Raw genomic sequence first — 18,165 nt, 5'->3', positions numbered from 1 at the left:
GAGATTGGTTTGGGCCTTTACTCTAACCAAATCTAGTGAAGACGTCCAATTCTTCAGCGAAATTCTTAAACTTTTGCTGCCCGGAGAAGAACAAAAAAGGAAAGAAAGAAAACAAAGATTTCAGTGACGATAGAACCTAAATCGTGTTAGGAAGAAAATACTAAATAATTAAGCAATGATTGTGTCGTTTGTTAGTGATATTTATGTTTGATCAGCCCAATTTGTCTTAAAATTTATAATAATATTTTGGGAATCGATGCAATTTTATATTATGCACCAACCATATAATAATACATGCATGGAGAATCAAGACATAGAAGGTTATTGTTGATATAACAAATAATGAAATTCACCTAACTATTATATATTATAAAAATTTTGTTGTAAGTTCTTAATTCAATGCAAACAACCAAAACAGGAAAATTAAACTAATTTCAATTTAAAAAAACCAATTAAAATCCATATAGACAACTAACCACAATTATTAATTAGGTACATATATAAATAAAATATATATATATATATATATATATATATGTAAACCCTTTTAGTTGATCCATCACTATTAGGTTGCTGACCATATGACAATGGGGATTCCAGTAGGAAAACATTAACATAACAGCCAACAGCTAGGAAAAAGGAAATTTCATTTCAGAATATCCTGAAAAAGAAAAGACGGACAAAGAAAAAAGTAATTTTTTTTGCAAAATCCTAAAAAATTAATACTCCGTATTATCTTTTAATTAGTTGTTTAATTATTCATATTAGTTAATCATATATGTCCAACATATGCTAATTATATATATACAAAATTAACATATTTAAACCTAGTGAACCATTGAAATTAACTTTTATATATTTGTACATTAATGCAAATGATCCTTTAAAGCAATACTATAAGCTTTCGAAAATCAAACCCCATTTTCATATATAGCTGGCCAAACCCGAAAGGAAAGAAAATAAAAAATAAAAGAAATGAAGCCTCTTCTCTCGCCTTCCTCCTCTTCTGTTCTTAGGAAGGCACGTCTCTCACCTTACTTCTACACCTTGTTAGCTTTCATTCTCTTCGTTGTCATTCTTTACTCTGAGGACTTCCTCTGCATCTTTGGCCAAGGCGAGCTCGTCCCAACGCAACCACCCATCTCTCAAACAGGTGAGTTAACACGTAAACTAAGTACTCAAGTTGTTTTTTGTTCTTTGGAGAGATATTGGTTGGTTCGAGGGTCGTCTGACTGATGCAGGGGTTTTTGTTGGGTTTAGAGAAGAAACAAGAGACGACGTCGATGCCATTCGCGATAGTGAGAACTGAGGAAGGGTGCGACGTGTTCAGTGGGAGGTGGGTGAGGGACGAGTTGGTTCGCCCTCACTATGAGGAATCGGAGTGTCCGTACATTCAACCGCAGTTGACGTGCCAAGAACATGGAAGACCTGACAAGGAGTATCAGAAATGGAGATGGCAACCCCATGGCTGTGACCTTCCCAGGTAATTAAAACCAAACCAAAATCAAACAACTAGAAACCACATTCACATCTCTTTCTTTCTTTCCTTCTTCCTCTTCTTCTGTTAATGCTGGGATCTTAAAGAAACACTTTCTTTTCCGATTCTTGTTTGCCAACTGCCATGTTCTGGTTGTTTCAGGTTTCAGCATAGGAAATAGTAATGCATGCCTTCAAGTTCTTAAAAACGTGAGCCTTTTTCGGAGTTTGACGTGAAGAATTATAGGAAAATTATTTTAAAAAAAATCCAAAGCATTTAATGGTGTGAAAGTGTGAATAAAGATTATAAGACAAGTAAAATAGTTTTTAAATTTTACGTTATTTACATGCAATATCATTAAATTTGGAACATTAATTAATTAGCATATCCAATAATTAATTTTTTTTTTACTTTGATTTGATGCCATATCTTAATTTGTAGGAAATTGAGTTAGGAACGTATTGTATTATATATAAATATAATTTAAAAGCTACTATTTGTATTGTTGTAGTTTGGTGTTCATGAAAAATGAATTTGTAATATATAATCAAAAATGAATTTGTAATATATAATTCAAATATTGACTAAATGATCAAAAATTACTACATTATGAAAAAAATATTTCTCTTTAATGTTTATCGTTAAATTAAATATTAAGATGTATTTATCACGATCGACCGGCCGGTGGAGCGGCCCCTTTTCTTCTCATGGTTGACCTCGCCAGTGTTGTGGTGGGTCGCACGTTGGGGCCTGTCTAAGTATAAACTATTCGGAGTTGGGACCCATTACTTGCATCTAGTCCAAGTATCTGGTGTATTTGGGCCCACTTTGATCTGGACCTGCACCGCGTTATGTTTTTGCCACATGGATCGTATATTAGGTTAATGATGATTGTTTCTACAACTAAATTGGTGGGAAAAAAATGGATATTGGGGTTATTGGTTGGACTGCTTAGAGTCAAACTAGTTGAAAATTTTGAAGTAATAATAAAAAAAAGTAATACAACCACGAAGTTAGTTCTATGCCCTGAAGTTGATTTTATTTTTTAAATTTTAATATAAATATATCAAAATTAAAAGTTTGTTATCTTAATTTTTATATTAATTTCTGTAAAACTCGAAGAGTGATAAACATTTAAAAATGAAAAGGGAATATATTATTTTTCTTTCTTTAATTTAAAACCATTTGGTTTCAATTTGTGTGTAACATCTCGAGAAAAAGCATTGTTTTTCATTTCTATTCATATGAAATAAAACTTATATTATTTACTTTGATTTAGTATGTATGATGATGCTTGTCAAATAATCTTTGTCACAGTTTCAATGCCACATTGATGCTGGAGGCCTTGAGAGGGAAGAGGATGATGTTTGTGGGTGACTCATTGAACCGGGGTCAGTATGTTTCAATGGTCTGCCTCCTCCATAGAATTCTCCCTGAGAATGCAAAATCCATGGAAACCTCCCCGGATCAGTCACTAGTTGTCTTCAGAGCCAAGGTAAATTCATGTTGGAATTTGTTAAATTAATTTTAAGCTTCTCATCATGACTACTTTGGGATTGGTCTGATTTAGAATTCATTTTGTTTCTTAATTTTTTTGGTCTTTGTTTAATTAGGATTATAATGCCACCATTGAATTCAACTGGGCACCATTTCTTCTAGAATCGAATTCCGATAATGCTATTGTTCACAGGGTGGCTGAGAGGATGGTTAAGAAAGGCTCCATCAACAAGCATGGGAAGAATTGGAAAGGAGTTGATGTTTTGGTATTCAACACCTATCTGTGGTGGATGACCGGCCAGAAGATGAAATTCTTGTACTGTTTGCGTCTCCCTGGATTGATTCATCAGCCCCTTTTATGCCAATTTTGTTGCTTTATTACCTCTTGTGAGCTGATGGGATGGTGGCTTATGTTTTCCACAGGAAAGGGTCATTTGATGATGAAAAGAAGGATATTGAGGAGCTAACAACTGAGGAAGCTTATCGGGTGGCCATGAAAAGCATGCTGAAATGGGTGAGGAAGAATATGGATCGAAACAAGACAAGGGTGTTCTTCACTAGCATGTCACCATTGCATATAAAGCGAGTCAAACTCTCTCTCTCTCTCTCTCTCTCAATTTAATCTAATATAATAAATATTCACAAGATTGTGATCCTGGGGTTGCATGCAAACAAAAGAAAGAAGCTTAATGGAAAAAGACAAACATTATGCAGTATCGAGTCAAGTGCTTGAATGCCCAATTAGCTTGATTAAAACCACTCTGACGATTTGAATTTTTATATTTGGTAGGAGCACTGAATGGGGAGGTGAACCTGGTGGCAACTGTTACAATGAAACAACTCTAATTGAAGATCCTAATTACTGGGGATCAGAAAGCAAAAGCGTTATGCAGGTGATTGGAGAAGAGTTCAGCAAATCCAAGTACCCCATTACGTTCCTCAACATCACTCAACTCTCAAACTATCGCAAGGATGCACACACCTCGATTTACAAGAAGCAATGGAGTCCACTGACTCCCGAGCAGCTAGCAAACCCTGTCAGCTATGCTGATTGTGTGCATTGGTGTTTGCCTGGCCTTCAGGATACCTGGAATGAGCTTCTATTCGCCAAGCTATTTTACCCCTGAGTACAATATTGGATGATGAAAAATGTGAAATCAAAATCCTCTTTGTAAATGGTTCGGGCATTGCCAACACGCAAGCGGCACATAACTCTTTTTTCCATTACACGTTTGGGTTCTTGGGATGGAGTCAGAAGGGGAAAGAGGGAGAAAAAGAAGTGGATTTTTTTTGTAAAATAATAGTGATCGCTACAAAGAAAATGGTCACTTAATGATTGAATTGATTATTTTGTAAAGTTGAAATGAAGACTTTACATTTCCCGTATATAGAAAGCACTGGCATATGTTGATAAGAATAACAATGCAATATCAACACCATGTATGAATTAAAATTACTAAGAGAAAAAAATTAAACTTAAACTTTGAAATTATCATTTTTTAATATATAAAATTCAAAAATAAATAAATTATTTAATCTCTCGTATTATGATAAAATGTGTTGTATCTTATAAAAGTCGTGCATTCGAAATTAATATCAATACAAAATGTTTTGTATCTTTCAAAATTTACATATTTAAAATTATTGTCAATGCAAGATATATGACATATTTCTCAAATTTTGTACATTCCAAATTAATATCGAAAAAGGACCGGTAAGATCTAAAGCCAAGACCAACCTCTAATGGGTCACTGACCAGTTATGTACCATCCAAAGCAGGGTCCTAGGAGGGTCATACAATCTGATCAGTGTTTCAAACATACCGTCTGCTTGCTTATCTTTAAGATTTTTGTCTCTGATGCTCATGGAAGCATGCCAGCATTTATCTGGCTTCAATATAAAATGCAAAAGGCATAACAAAAAGAAAAAGACAATCGGAAATATGGACCTCAGTTTTGCTAAAGAACTTGGTTTTACAGGCTTGAAATCGAAACCATCAGAATCAGTTATTTGAGCCATTGTTTACTAGCTTCTATGGTAAAATAAATTGCAGCAGTTCAAAGGAATGCATGGCATCATTCTGAAAGCTGTAGATTGAGGTTTCAGATTGGAAAACAAATTGAAATTTCCAAGGAATGGCATAATCTAGGACTACAAATTAACCTTCTGCTGTAAGTTATCACAAGTAAATGCTAATTAACAATGGATATAATTGAAGAGATTACCTGAGATTATAATGCTTGGGATCTCCACGAGAATGGGCCTCACAATTCTGTTGAATCTCTTGAATGCTATACAAATGGAAATGCCAGCATTATTGGAACTTTTGGAGGAGACTGCACTTTTGACAAAAGTATATATAATTTGAAAGTGAAGTTTCCTACTTTCCTTGAGGATGGCTTTTTGCGATTTTGAGACCACATGATTTAGCTTTGTTGGAAACTCCGTAAGCAACCAGCCAATTATAGAGGAAAGAAAATTTCCAAAACCTTTTGCTTTGAAAAGGGCAAATGACCCTTTACAAGGATTATATTACACTAATTAATGGTGAAATATTACTTCATGCTGACCTTATATATATATATATCAAAGTGAATGGATGACCATTAGTTGTTTACTTTTGTACTATATCACATATACTCTTAAGAATATTTTCACTATCCACTATTACATTTGAGCCAAGGTAATAGAAAAAAAAACAAAAAATAGATAATGTAATAATGTTAAAAAAAAAAACTACAAAATCCAACTAAAACAATGGTGCCATTAGAGTGGGTTAAAAGACAATTACCAGAACTAGAAAACTAATACTAGTAGTAACTTTGGCAAAAAGGGATTAAAAAAAATCCAAATATACAAACTTAATTATGAACATTAGGTGATATGGAAATTTGTTTAGTTGATCCATCCCTATTGGGCTGCTGACCCTATCAGCTGGATAGCACTTAAACAACTGCTTCTTGTTGAGAATTAGAGTAAGAAAAATATAGAAAAACCAACAAAATAGAAGGTGAAATGCCACCAAATCCTCACCTAAATCCCTTAAAAGAAAGCAACCCGCTCTTCAAAAAAAAAAAAAAAGAAAAAGAAAAAGAAAGCAACCCTATCGAGTTTTAGTTCATCATCACCCCATATTTGTTCCACCCCCCCCCCCCCCCCCCCCCACAAGTCATTGTAATAATGGGCGTATAAAAGTTGGATAATGATATGCCATCTTTTGGGAGACCCTTAGCTTGAAAGCCAAGGGAAATTATAATGTTCATTGACAATTATTCACTACCCACTACTCTTACATTCACTCATTGATTTCTTAATTCAAAAATTCGTAGGTTTTGTAGGTAGAAAATGACCCTCAGGATGAAAGGAACAACCGAACAACCATTCTTTCTATGCAAAATTGGAAATGAAATATAAATATTTAGTATATTGCTGCTTGATTGTAATGAGCAAAGGGTCAAAGAACAACTAATCATTGAATATTAAAAGCCTGTTAGAGAAAGATGGGGAACTAAATTGTCCTTAATTGTCCTTCTGTTTATGCAAAATTGGAAATGAAATATAAATATTTAGTATATTGCTACTTGATTGTAATGAGCAAAGGGTCAAAGAACAACTAACCATTGAATATTAAAGCCTGTTAGAGAAAGATGGGGAACTAAATTGTCCTTAATTTTCATTTGAAAGTAAATGAAATTAATATAAATAGATACCAATTTTCTATGTTTTCCCCCAATATCTAAGATGAAGAAAGAAATCATATTCAAATTTAAGTGAAAGTTAAGTTAAATTGTGGGTTTTAATTATTATAACATTCAATACTCGATTTCAGTTGCACATGACTTGCAGTACATGAGAGCAATCTAAATAAATATCACCAAATTCGAAGTAATGTTTTAAGTAAAACAATTGGATCCTTTCAAAATAAAGATTATATAAAAGAAATTTGTAAAATCATTTTATTTTTACATCTTAATAATTTACTCAAATATTTTTGAATGTGAACAAATTTTGATAATTTTATTAGACGAAATTAATGGTATAATTCATTTTGAGAATATGATTTTATCCATAAGAAACTAGTTGAGGAAAAAGACAAAGGGTAGTATGTGAGAATTATAGGAAATATTATAAGTGAGATTTATCCTATTTATATATATAATGTGAATAAAAATTCAATTAATTAAATCTAGTTATAACCCATATTCATTGAGGCAATGACAAGTTGTTTTATATGCCGTTGGAGTAAATGCTCTAAAATTTCAACAATGGACCACTTTTCCCCCCATGAACTCTGGTCCTACTCTACCCCCCACCTAATTACGTTCCAAGTAATTATAAGTATTAGTTAAATAATCATTAATTTATTCAATTATGTTCATATCTAATCTAAATTAAACAAAAATTCTAAAAAGTTGGCTGAAAATTCAACCCTTAGAACGTGACAATTAAACAGTTAAGACATGACCTGGTGACCATCTGCAAACCTGTTAAAGACTTTTTCCATCATCTCACAAATCTCAAAGCTTTGCTCCAGAGGATTGCAACCCTTTGCCATAGTTTCCTATATTTATTCAATCCAATCTCAACATTTCTATATTTCCCAGATACCCATAGTTATTAGTTACCATACGATAATCCAAAAGATAAAAAGCAAATTTGTTTTTTTCCTTTTTTTTTGGAAGAAAAATGAAGCCTCCCCTTCCTTCTTCATCCTCTGCTGTTCTTAGAAAGGCTCGTCTCTCTCCTTACCTCTTCACCCTGTTGGCTTTCATTGTTTTCGTTGCTATCCTCTATGGGGAAGACTTCATGTGCATTTTCGGACAGCTTGAACCAATCCCAGGCCGACCAATCTCTAGACCAGGTGAGTTTACCTGATCAGTCAGTTCAAGCTCTTTTGTTGGTTTCTGACAATTAGCAGATTTTTTATTTTTCTGTTGAAAGACTACTGTTTTCGTTTGACTGAGTTGGGGTCTGGTTTTGGGGTTAGTGAAGAAAAGAGAGAAGTTGCCATTCGCTGTGGGGAAGACCGAGGAAGGGTGTGACATGTTCAGTGGGAGGTGGGTTCGGGACGAGCTGACTCGGCCTCACTATGATGAATCGGAGTGCCCCTACATCCAACCTCAGTTGACGTGTCAAGAACATGGAAGACCTGACAGGGAGTATCAGAAATGGAGATGGCAACCCCATGCCTGCGATCTTCCTAGGTAGAAACAGATACCTTTTGATCATCATTCCTTTTTTCTCTTTCTATCCTGTCATAATTCTAAATTTGATTCCTTTTCTTCATATTGTTTCAACTTTTCCTTTGAAGAACATGCCAAAAATCTTACGCAAATTTTGTCTTGTTCTCCTTTGTTCTTATTGTTTCATGGTATAAAGCGTAACGCGTTTAGAATAATCATAATTTTAGCTGTATGTTATCTTGAATTGGCAAATTAGAAAGCTGTTACCTTTTTCCTTGGGGGGGCCATTATGTCTCCGGCCGGTGATTCCGGCTAGAGGCGGCTGCCCACGTTGCATCGTTGTACACGTGCCAAGCCAATGTGGATTCCTGGTCACAGGGATCAAAAATTGTCGGTGTTGGGTAAGTATCGAAATATAAAGGAGGTGGGACTCATTACCTGGTAATATTTCCATGTCTCAGTCGATGTGGGGCTTTCCTCTCGACATTCTGCGACGTGGAGAGAATCAGGGACCGCATTGGGAGCACGTGCAAAGCTACATTTTGGTCCCTTGAGTCAAATACTTGAACAATTTTTGCCTAAATTCATGATAATAGATTGAGGTAATGCTGTCCTGACTTTAACAGCTTCAATGCCACATTGATGCTGGAGACCCTCCGAGGGAAGAGAATGATGTTTGTGGGAGACTCACTGAATCGTGGTCAATACGTATCAATGATCTGCCTTCTCCATAGACTCCTCCCTAAAGATGGAAAATCCATGAAAACTTACAACAATGATGCCCTGACAGTGTTTCGAGCCAAGGTAAATTAAGATCAAATTTGTTTAAATTCCCATTGATTGCTTGTTTAATCGTGCAGCTAATCCTTTACAATCTTTCTATTCTCTTGTCTAGGATTACAATGCCACCATTGAATTCTACTGGGCTCCATTCCTCCTAGAGTCGAACTCGGACAATGCTATTGTTCACAGGATATCTGATAGGATTGTGAGGAAAGGTTCGATCAACAAGCATGGCAAGCATTGGAAAGGCGTCGACATTTTGGTTTTCAACTCCTATCTTTGGTGGATGACCGGCCTGGAGATGAAGATCTTGTATGTCTCATTCTCCCTAGATAGATTTCATCAATTCTTTTCTTGGTTAGGGAAAGGTCTGATTCCTTAATATTATGTTAATTTCGACAGGAAAGGGTCCTTTGAGGATGAGGAGAAAGAAATAATGGTGGTGTCAACTGAGGATGCCTATCGAATGGCAATGAGAACCTTGTTGAGATGGGTGAGGAAAAATATGGATCGCAAGAAGACGAGGGTCTTCTTCACTAGCATGTCACCTACTCATGCAAAGTGCGTAGAAATTAAACTCCCTCTGTTTTTTCTCTTATATATATCAGTTTAAAATCTGTTATAATTTATTATTATATTATTCCCACTCTTCAATTTTTTGATGAACACATGTATTCATATTTGATACATATACGACAGATATGAATATAGAAATTCGACCTTTCAAATATATTAAAAAAATTTTAAGAAATTGAACATACCTGTGTCGGACATATATCGTATCTCGCGGTCACCTTGATTTATTGCTAGCAGTAATACTTTTTGATGTACTCATGTCCAACACATTTGACGAATACGAGTATAGACATCATACACGTATTTGTATCCATATCCAACACTTACTCTGTAGATTTATTATTACTACTACTACTATTTTTTGGTTACATCAGTGATATAATTTCACAATTGGCAGGAGCATCGACTGGGCAGGTGAACCTGGTGAGAATTGTTACAATCAAACGACATTGATCGAAGATCCTAGTTACTGGGGTTCAGATAGCAGAAAGAGCATAATGAAGGTAATCGGAGAAGTATTCAGCAAATCAAAGTTTCCCATTACATTTCTCAACATCACTCAACTCTCTAGTTACCGCAAAGACGCTCACACATCGATTTACAAGAAGCAATGGAATCCGTTGACGCCTGAGCAGCTAGCGAACCCTGTCAGCTATGCTGACTGCGTGCATTGGTGCTTGCCAGGCCTTCAAGATACTTGGAATGAGCTTCTCTTTGCCAAGCTATTCTATCCTTGAATATAATTCTTCAGTGGTGAATATATATAAATATATCTGTCAAATCTTCTTTCTAATTGGTTTGGTCATGGCCAGCAATACGATCGAGTGGCGACTAATTCTTTTTTCCATTAATAGTTTTGGGGGCTTGGGGTGGGCATTGGTGTCAACATGTTGGACAGGCAAAGGGAGAAGAAAAAAATGAAAACAGGAGCTTTGTAAAATAATAGAGCTTGTTGGAAAGGAAATTTCACAAAGTGATTGAATTGATTGATTTTTTTTCCTCTTAACTTAAATTATCAGAATGAAAATATTACTTTCTTAGCTAATTTAGACAATATTTGCACATATATTTTGGCTTCATCATACCATAATATTCTAGTTTGTATCATGCTTATATGCCTTTGGGGCTATGGAGAAACTATGATCCAAATTCAATTGGGCTTTCCTTTTTATAAGATAAATTCAATTGGGTTTTCAAATGGATATGTAAAGGGCTCTGATCTTGGGTTAGGATTATAGACCTATGCCAAAAAAATTGGTTGTTTGAGCTTTCATTACTTTATACTTGTGTTGTATATCACCCTTTTCATGTGGTAAAAGAGGAAGAGGTTAACTTTATCATCTTTTTTTACTTTATTTAGCCATTCTTTAGCTAGGATTGCATCCTAAACTTGCTTAATTTAAAAGGGATAATTACATTTTAATCTTAAAATTTTTTTAAAAAATAAATTAAATTTAAGCTCCATAAATTTCAACATTATATTGTTAAAAATTAGAAAACATGGAAAGGAATCCTCTCGTCTTCCTTTGAATTTCCAAGAGCCTCTCCTCACCCTTCCGCAAGAAATCACCTTGATCAGAGCTCAGAATTTCGACTCTCTAACACTATCCTAAACCAATCAATGTTTCAGAGTATGCTATGAACCTGATGATTTCCATGTGGATGATCCTTGAAAAATATTCTTTGAACAACCTCTTTAATCAATTCAAAAACATTTCTTGAAGTTTTAATTTCAATTCTCCTATATATGTATGTAAGGTCTTACTCAATTTAAAGGATTGGAGCTTTTCTTTTTTCTTTATATCTCCCAAAAATAAAAAAGATGGAACCCTTTGTTTGCTTGCTTGATGCTAATTCAAGAATCAATTGGGTCTAAGAAGACAGGCTTCTTTTTTCTGAACAAAACAACTTGTCTAAACCTGTTGCTGCACATGTCAACTTTCGCATATCTATACTGGAAGTCTGCATGTCCAAGGTAGCTGTAGGTGCAGCTGCTGCTGTTGCTGCTCTCTCTCCCAGCAGCAACTTGCAAAGCTTTCAGCCTTTGAATATCAATAATAACATCCTTCGAAAAGCTTTGCTAGCTTGGAAATACTTTCTGTCTTTCTTTTTATCTTTATCTAGTTGCAGACAAGAACCACGTGTAGGGGGTGCCACCACCTGGTTTTCTGAGCAAATTCCAGCTGTTTCAACTGTGAAAAAATCAGCATGACATTTAAGCAAGTGGCCAAAACTACTCTTGTGAAGAAGCTGAAGATTCAATTAGATGGATCAGCTATAATTCATTAATAATTTTCTCTCTCTCTCTCTCTCTCTCTATATATATATATATATATATATATATATATTTTCCAAATTTACAAATAACGTAAGTGTCAACTGACGTGTAATAATTTACTTACTATGTAACGATAGGTTGTTTCACAAAAGTCTGGTTTATAGTGTAATTAAAGCTTAAAAGGGCTCAAATTCTCAGTTTATGCTTAATTCGAAAATCTAATTGAAATTCACAATGATATACAACAGTTTTCTTTAGACCACAGTAAAGCTATCCAGCAAGGATATGGCTGCTGCAGATTTCGTGAGGGGAAAAAACCTGAAAGCTGAGCAGGGTGTGAAGGAAATGTAGAGAATCTAGAGATTGAGCCAATTTGTTCAAGCAACTTCCATTTTCTGTTGCCTGCGTACTGAAAACTTTCCTAGAAAGCAAACAAGCCAAAAACTACAATGACCAAAGAGATAAGATGCCCTGATTGTCAGTATACACCACAGTAACCCGTACCGAACAAACAGAAAACCAAAAATTCCTTCCAGAAATCCTAGACCCTGACCCTGAGATCTATATTTAGGCTTATGATAAACATGGGCATTGATTCATCAATTCAATGGAAAGCATTTTACAAATAGAAAGCATGAGCAGTCAAATCAGCTGCCTAGCACAGAAACAAAAACGGGTGGCTTTCGTTTCATTTTGTTTTCTCTTTTCTTTATGTAAACAACGTGGAACATTAATAGCCTCCGTGCCCACTTGCATACCCAAGTTGCAAAATCTCCCCGCCCCCTTGCACAACACAAAATATAATAACAATAACAAGAGAAAATTACAGGGGAAAAAGAATATAATTAGAAAATAAAAATAGTAATTAACATCAACTTGCATTTTGTTTCTACATCAAGTTGGAGTTATTAAAAGTCAAGTGGCAATTTGCAAAAGCAACCTAGTTGATTCCTTCCTCTAGTGTGCGTGTATATATATATATATATATATATATATATATATATATATATATATTTTTTTTTGTAGGTATTTCGAATTTTCTCTGTGCATGAGCTTATACAGAAAATTCTAAAGTTTGAGTTTTTTTTTTAATTTTTTTACATATATTAATATATTAATACATGTTGAGTCTCTCACATGTTAGGCACCGGCTTTTCAATTCCGATTAATTATTAATGTATTTTTATTTTTAAATCATTATTACGATATTCTCTCAAAGTTTAGGGAAATGTAATGGAATAATGTAAGTATATAGCATAGTACGACACATAATTATTGGATAAATCTAGTTTGAAACCACTGTTTTGCCATGGAGAAAAGCACATTATTAAGAAAACTTATCACATTGGAAACCATGTTCAATGCATGGTTTTTGCATATTTATATAATAAAACACCCTTAATGATCATTAGTGCATTACAAAATTGGAATCTCTTAACACTTTACAGCAAAGGATTGTAACATTTTTTTTTTGAACTTTACAACGAAAATTTATTTCATTAATCCGGCGAATATTTGGCAACATGTTATAAATAAATATAGGTTGTGCACTTTATTATAAAAATTATTGATTTGATTAATTTTATCAACGAATTTGACTGTATTTCGAAAAAATAATGATTTCTCATATAGAAAAGAATAATAAACAAATAATCAAATTGATCCTCTGCTGATTATAAACATTGATCAAGCTTGAAGAATTTGTTCCATGGAAGATATATATATATATATATATATATATATATAGCTAGGGTTGACTTAAATTACCTAATGCTTTTATGATATATTCAAAAAATTACATACAAAGGGGTAAAAGAAGAAGGAAATCTAATGGGAAATGGGAATTCACAGGGATTACTACAAACTTTTTGACTGATTCGTACGTAAAGAAAGAAAGAAGAAAATAACACCCCTTCTACATTGAGACAAAGCAGGACATTCATATAATTACATAGACAATGAACAGAAAAATTGACTGTGATCAGAGCAAAATCTTCACAAAAGGAAAATGGTGAAGAAGGAGCAAAAACAAGTTTTATAACATTAGATCATCGTCATGGTACTAGTTCTGTATGATCACCTTCAACTTCAAGGCTTCTATTTGATCTATGGGAATTCCCGGTATGAGTCCTGTTAGCTGATCTTCCATCGTTGAGCCAATGGAACCCATCTCGGAAACAAAAAAAAAAAAAAAAAAAGAGAAAAGAATTAAGAGATTTAGAACCTTTTCTTTTTCTTTTTTTTTTTTGGATTATGGGGATGATGGTTTTGCTCTTCTAGCCATGTTTTCCGCCATCTGAGCCAAAGATTGAAGGTTGCAACGTACAATGGTGTCGACGAAAATCCAAGTATCGTCACTAGTGTTACCGGGCGGTATATCGACGACGAACGATTCGACGACAACTGTACCTTTACCATTCGGAGAAGCGTGGAGAGTCGTGACGGACTTGTAATTGGTCAACCGATGATCGCCTCCAACCACGCTGAAGCTAAGCACGTGACGTTCGTCGTCGAGGATCTCGAGCCTCTCCGTGCTGGAAGCGGCGGGGAGGCCGGACACGACGTGGACCTCGCGGAGGGTCCCGACGTTGCCGTCACCAACGATGACATGGCAGCTCTTGAGGAAGTGCTTGTAAGCTTGAGGGTTATCGAAGCGACGAACCACTGACCAAACCGTCTCGACAGGGGCTTCGATGGCTTGAACGACTGCTGAGCAACACTGGTTAGGCCCCACCGTGTGGATGTGGTACGTCGCCACCGTGTCAGGCACCGAGAAACCGCAAGGAAGAGGGAGAATCCTCGTGAGGGTGCAAGCGGTGGTGGGTTGAACTTGTTTTTGGTGGCAACCGATGGTGGTGGTGGCGGAGACGGCTCGGTGGAGCTGCAGCGAGGAAGGCATTGTGGTTGTTCTGCCGGTTTTGGGTCAGTGTGGGTTTGTGTTGGAGGTCATGGTAAGCTTAAAACCGCGTGGGAGGGGTTGAAATATATACGTGAAAGATCAAAAGGGGAGGGTTCAAATAAAAAAAAAAAAAAGGGAAAAAGAAAGAGGACCACTTGGAATTGTTTGAGGATTTCTTGGAGGAGGAGTTTTAAGGGGGAAGAAAGAGAGAAAAGAGAGAAGCGAAAACAGCTTTAGCTTACGCCGGACACTGCAAGTGGATCGCCAAGTTGCAGATCCTTTGGACTTTGTTTTAGGTAGATTATCCTATTATTTTATTCAAACTACAAAACTGCCACTTTCTTAATTAATTTTCTTTTTTATTAATTTTTTTTTAAAATTATGTTATAAGATCCTTTTTTTTTTTTCGAAAAGTAAGAAAGAGATTTATTTCATAAATAAAATCTTCAAACAAAAATATGACTTTAAAATATCAAATTTTGTAAGATCATATGTTAACTCGTTAATAGTATGAGAAATGTGTTGGATTTGTCATTTGCCTAATTATGATTATAGAGTTTCAATATGTAAAATAAATTTATTTTATTTTTATAAAACTCTATTTTTATTTCCTCTAATTCTTATTTATTATTATTTTAGTCTAGGTAAGCCATAACTGATTTATACTTCATCCACTTCTTTTTTTTTTTCATTTTTTTGAGACATTTCAAAATAAATAATTTTTCTTTTTTATGCTTAATATTCTTACTTTTTCTACATTATAAAATTATATTTTATATTTTTTAATTTTTCATATTTTAAATTATTGATCATCTATATTATAAAAATTCAAAATTTAATATTAATTACATTAAAATCAAAACTTCTATATTAATTTTCACGAAAATTAAAAAAAGGTAAATAAAAAGGAATTTAAGGAGTATTTCCAATAGATAATTTTTTTAATTTTTCTCTTCCTTTTTGGTGGGGTTCTTTTTTTTTCTAAGTCTATCAATTATTGATAATATTTAAGTTATTAAATAAAATAATTAGTTATGCTAAAGAAGGGCTTGATTTTTGCAACATAAAAGTTAAGATTAACATTGTTTTTTCCACCTCCTTTCATAATCAGCAGAAATTAATACATACAGTACAAAGATTAAGACTTGTTTAGTAAGCCACAAATGCTTCATTAATTGCTTCCTTCATCGTGTATCACGCATCTCGAATCTGCTCAATTTAATTAATCTTAAATTTTAATCCCCTAAATCATAGAAAAACAATGAAAGTGAATTTGGTCCTCCACAGAGATTTATAACACGATCGGTCACTTAAAAATTTATATAAAAAGTGATGTAATATTATTTCAAAGCAAATTACTTGTTCTGAATAGAGATAATGAAACTATATATATCAAATTATATAATAATAATAATAATAATATTAAAAATGGAAGAGTCGCGACTGACACGTGTATCTGTCCTCAATGTGACGTAAACTCCTTATCATGAAATTTTGAATTTTCCCAAGCTTGACTAGGTAGCGAAATATCAACCTTGGTAAAGAAGATTCACAGTGCAAAGCTTGGTTGATGCTTCCAGCTCATATAATCTTTGTGAAATTATCAAATCCAATATTAATTGAATGCATAAATCATGATTTTTAACATTGGTAGGCTGGAATTCATTACTTAGTGGGATTAGGGATCCAAAGTTGCAAATATTGAAATGCAAATGAATAAATATGTTTCAAATCAAAAGGAAATAACCAAGATATGTTAATCATGATTACGTCTTGATTTTCTAATCAAATAAAGATCTCTTTGGGTGAAAATAATTAGTAAATGATTACTTGGTTCAATATCATTTCAATACTATCTTTACAAAAGAAATTAATAATTAACCGAATCAAACAAAATCAACATAAAATTAAATTAAATTCACACATAATAAGATTCAAACTTTGAATCTAAAGATTCCGGAGCTTGCTTTCTTATCGTTGAAATAAGACTTTGTCGGCTTTTTTTTCCAAAGATTATTAATGGCTGACTTGTGATAAATTCATGTGGAAAAATTCTACCTAGAATAAGGAGAAAAAGATCACAATTGTCCCACTAGGCTAAATTGATCAGGTGCAACTTGTTTCATAATATTATCAATGTTGTTGTCATCATTATCAACTAGCCTAAAAAAAACTAATAATATTCTTCATTTTATTTTTTAAAAAAAATACTTTAATTAATAATGGTTTATGGTCCATGATTTTTACTTTAGCAAAAACTATAATTTAAACAAATGATCAAAATATAGTGTTATTGGAGCAATTTATGTAAGACAAATTCATAGTTAGTTTGTAGAATTTTAATAGCTTTTTGTGTGCAAAATACTTTGGGAATACTCTGGCATTTCCCTCCTCACTATTTTTTTTTGTTAATTAATTAACTAAATTAAAAAATGCTAATTTAAGTAATTGATGTCTTTATTGTGGTAGAAGATGTATTAATTTTGAGAATAATATATATTTTTAATTTCGTTGCTGGAATACAGTAAGCAGTTCCCACTTGAGGTACAAAACAAACAAAATAGCACTAATTTCAACAAAAAATGTCGGCATCATATTAAGTTAGCTTGATTGGGTTTTTCTTTTTTGGCAATAGCAGCAACTTGTCTAATAACTCCATGTCACTTGGCGAGCTGGGATTAACTCAAATCATCCAAATTATTAGGAATTTTATTTTTTTTATAAGGAGTCTTACAATCTATTCGATCTTTTATTTTTATTTCAGGTGTAATATATATTAAATAGTTTTGTTCACGTGTGACGGAACTTTTCAGTTCTTTGTTAATATTAGTCTAATCGTTAACTTATAAATTTTGTATTTCTTTTGAAATCTTAATAAAATCTCTTTGATTTCAAAAAAAATTGAAGATTTTATAATTATATATAATTTAAGTATTTATATATTGTTCAATAGTTTAATAAGAAACATTGTACCTTCTCCCTTCTTATAACCCTTATAATAATAATAATAATATATATATAATATAATATGAAAGCTTTAATCTCAGCTCTTAAGCTAGATAAGCACAATCCATGCAACTTGGAACATAATACAAAAGGTAGGCAAGCCATCTATTCATCACCAAATTATGATAAATATATGTAATATATTCATTTCTTTGTCAAGATAATTAATTTCTTTAAAATGAACAATAGAAAAAAAAAACCGAAAAAAAATAAAAAAGGGCCATAAAAGAAAAAGAGGGTTAGTTGAATAACTTGAATGTTACAAGTTGGTTCTATTTTATTACCCACATTCAACTTTAATCATCTCTATCTTCTCCTTTAATTTACTCTATGCAACCTTTTTTTTTTTTTTTGACATGATTCCCTTTGGTTTGATCTCTTCTTTTTTGTCCTCATTCTCCCATTTTTTTCTTGCTTTCCCTATTCCAACCAACTTCCACCAACTTGTTCCTTTACTTACTTTGAA

The 18,165-nt window shown here is 33.5% G+C and overlaps 3 protein-coding genes across 5 annotated transcripts; 2 read left to right on the top strand and 1 right to left on the bottom strand.

Annotated features, from left to right (window-relative positions):
• The first annotated feature begins 890 nt into the window (after positions 1-890).
• On the top strand, positions 891-5,331 carry LOC18585792 (protein trichome birefringence-like 33). Of its 2 annotated transcripts, XM_018128978.2 has the most exons (7): positions 891-1,153; positions 1,261-1,483; positions 2,795-2,972; positions 3,091-3,290; positions 3,398-3,556; positions 3,765-4,113; positions 5,200-5,331. In XM_018128978.2, exons 1-6 carry the CDS (start codon positions 976-978, stop codon positions 4,099-4,101), a joined length of 1,275 nt encoding a protein of 424 aa, XP_017984467.2. In that variant the 5' UTR covers positions 891-975; the 3' UTR covers positions 4,102-4,113; positions 5,200-5,331. The 2 variants fall into 2 exon arrangements, with proteins under 2 accessions (XP_017984467.2, XP_007008860.2); XM_007008798.3 differs by lacking the exon at positions 5,200-5,331 and having other exon boundaries at positions 894-1,153; positions 3,765-4,240.
• Positions 5,332-7,470: 2,139 nt separating this feature from the next.
• On the top strand, positions 7,471-10,522 carry TBL33 (TRICHOME BIREFRINGENCE-LIKE 33). 2 transcript variants are annotated; one of them, XM_007008795.3, is made up of 6 exons: positions 7,471-7,835; positions 7,967-8,178; positions 8,784-8,961; positions 9,053-9,252; positions 9,343-9,501; positions 9,914-10,522. In XM_007008795.3, the coding sequence occupies exons 1-6, from the start codon at positions 7,767-7,769 to the stop codon at positions 10,251-10,253; spliced, it is 1,158 nt and encodes a 385-aa protein (XP_007008857.2). In that variant the 5' UTR covers positions 7,471-7,766; the 3' UTR covers positions 10,254-10,522. The 2 variants fall into 2 exon arrangements, with proteins under 2 accessions (XP_007008857.2, XP_017984468.1); XM_018128979.2 differs by having other exon boundaries at positions 7,472-7,835; positions 7,962-8,178.
• A 3,025-nt stretch (positions 10,523-13,547) lies between these two features.
• Positions 13,548-14,955, bottom strand: LOC18585789 (abscisic acid receptor PYL4). Its single transcript, XM_007008792.3, has one exon. It carries the CDS (start codon positions 14,691-14,693, stop codon positions 14,046-14,048), a length of 648 nt encoding a protein of 215 aa, XP_007008854.3. The 5' UTR covers positions 14,694-14,955; the 3' UTR covers positions 13,548-14,045.
• Positions 14,956-18,165: the final 3,210 nt, after the last annotated feature.

The sequence above is a fragment of the Theobroma cacao genome, chromosome 10 (genome assembly GCF_053813885.1).
Source record: "Theobroma cacao isolate CCN51 chromosome 10, ASM5381388v1, whole genome shotgun sequence".
NCBI classification, from domain to species: domain Eukaryota; kingdom Viridiplantae; phylum Streptophyta; class Magnoliopsida; order Malvales; family Malvaceae; genus Theobroma; species Theobroma cacao.
This window is presented reverse-complemented; position numbering and strand designations above follow the sequence as displayed.

Excerpts from the sequence above, each read along its gene's own strand:
- LOC18585792 (XM_018128978.2), top strand. The coding sequence starts at position 976 with ATGAAGCCTCTTCTCTCGCCTTCCTCCTCTTCTGTTCTTAGGAAGGCA. Across the intron at positions 2,973-3,090 it reads TAGTTGTCTTCAGAGCCAAG|GATTATAATGCCACCATTGA; the intron begins GTAAATTCATGT and ends TTGTTTAATTAG. Across the intron at positions 3,291-3,397 it reads GGCCAGAAGATGAAATTCTT|GAAAGGGTCATTTGATGATG; the intron begins GTACTGTTTGCG and ends TGTTTTCCACAG.
- TBL33 (XM_018128979.2), top strand. The coding sequence starts at position 7,661 with ATGAAGCCTCCCCTTCCTTCTTCATCCTCTGCTGTTCTTAGAAAGGCT. Across the intron at positions 7,836-7,961 it reads CCGACCAATCTCTAGACCAG|TGAAGAAAAGAGAGAAGTTG; the intron begins GTGAGTTTACCT and ends TTTTGGGGTTAG. Across the intron at positions 8,962-9,052 it reads TGACAGTGTTTCGAGCCAAG|GATTACAATGCCACCATTGA; the intron begins GTAAATTAAGAT and ends TCTCTTGTCTAG.
- LOC18585789 (XM_007008792.3), bottom strand. The coding sequence starts at position 14,693 with ATGCCTTCCTCGCTGCAGCTCCACCGAGCCGTCTCCGCCACCACCACC.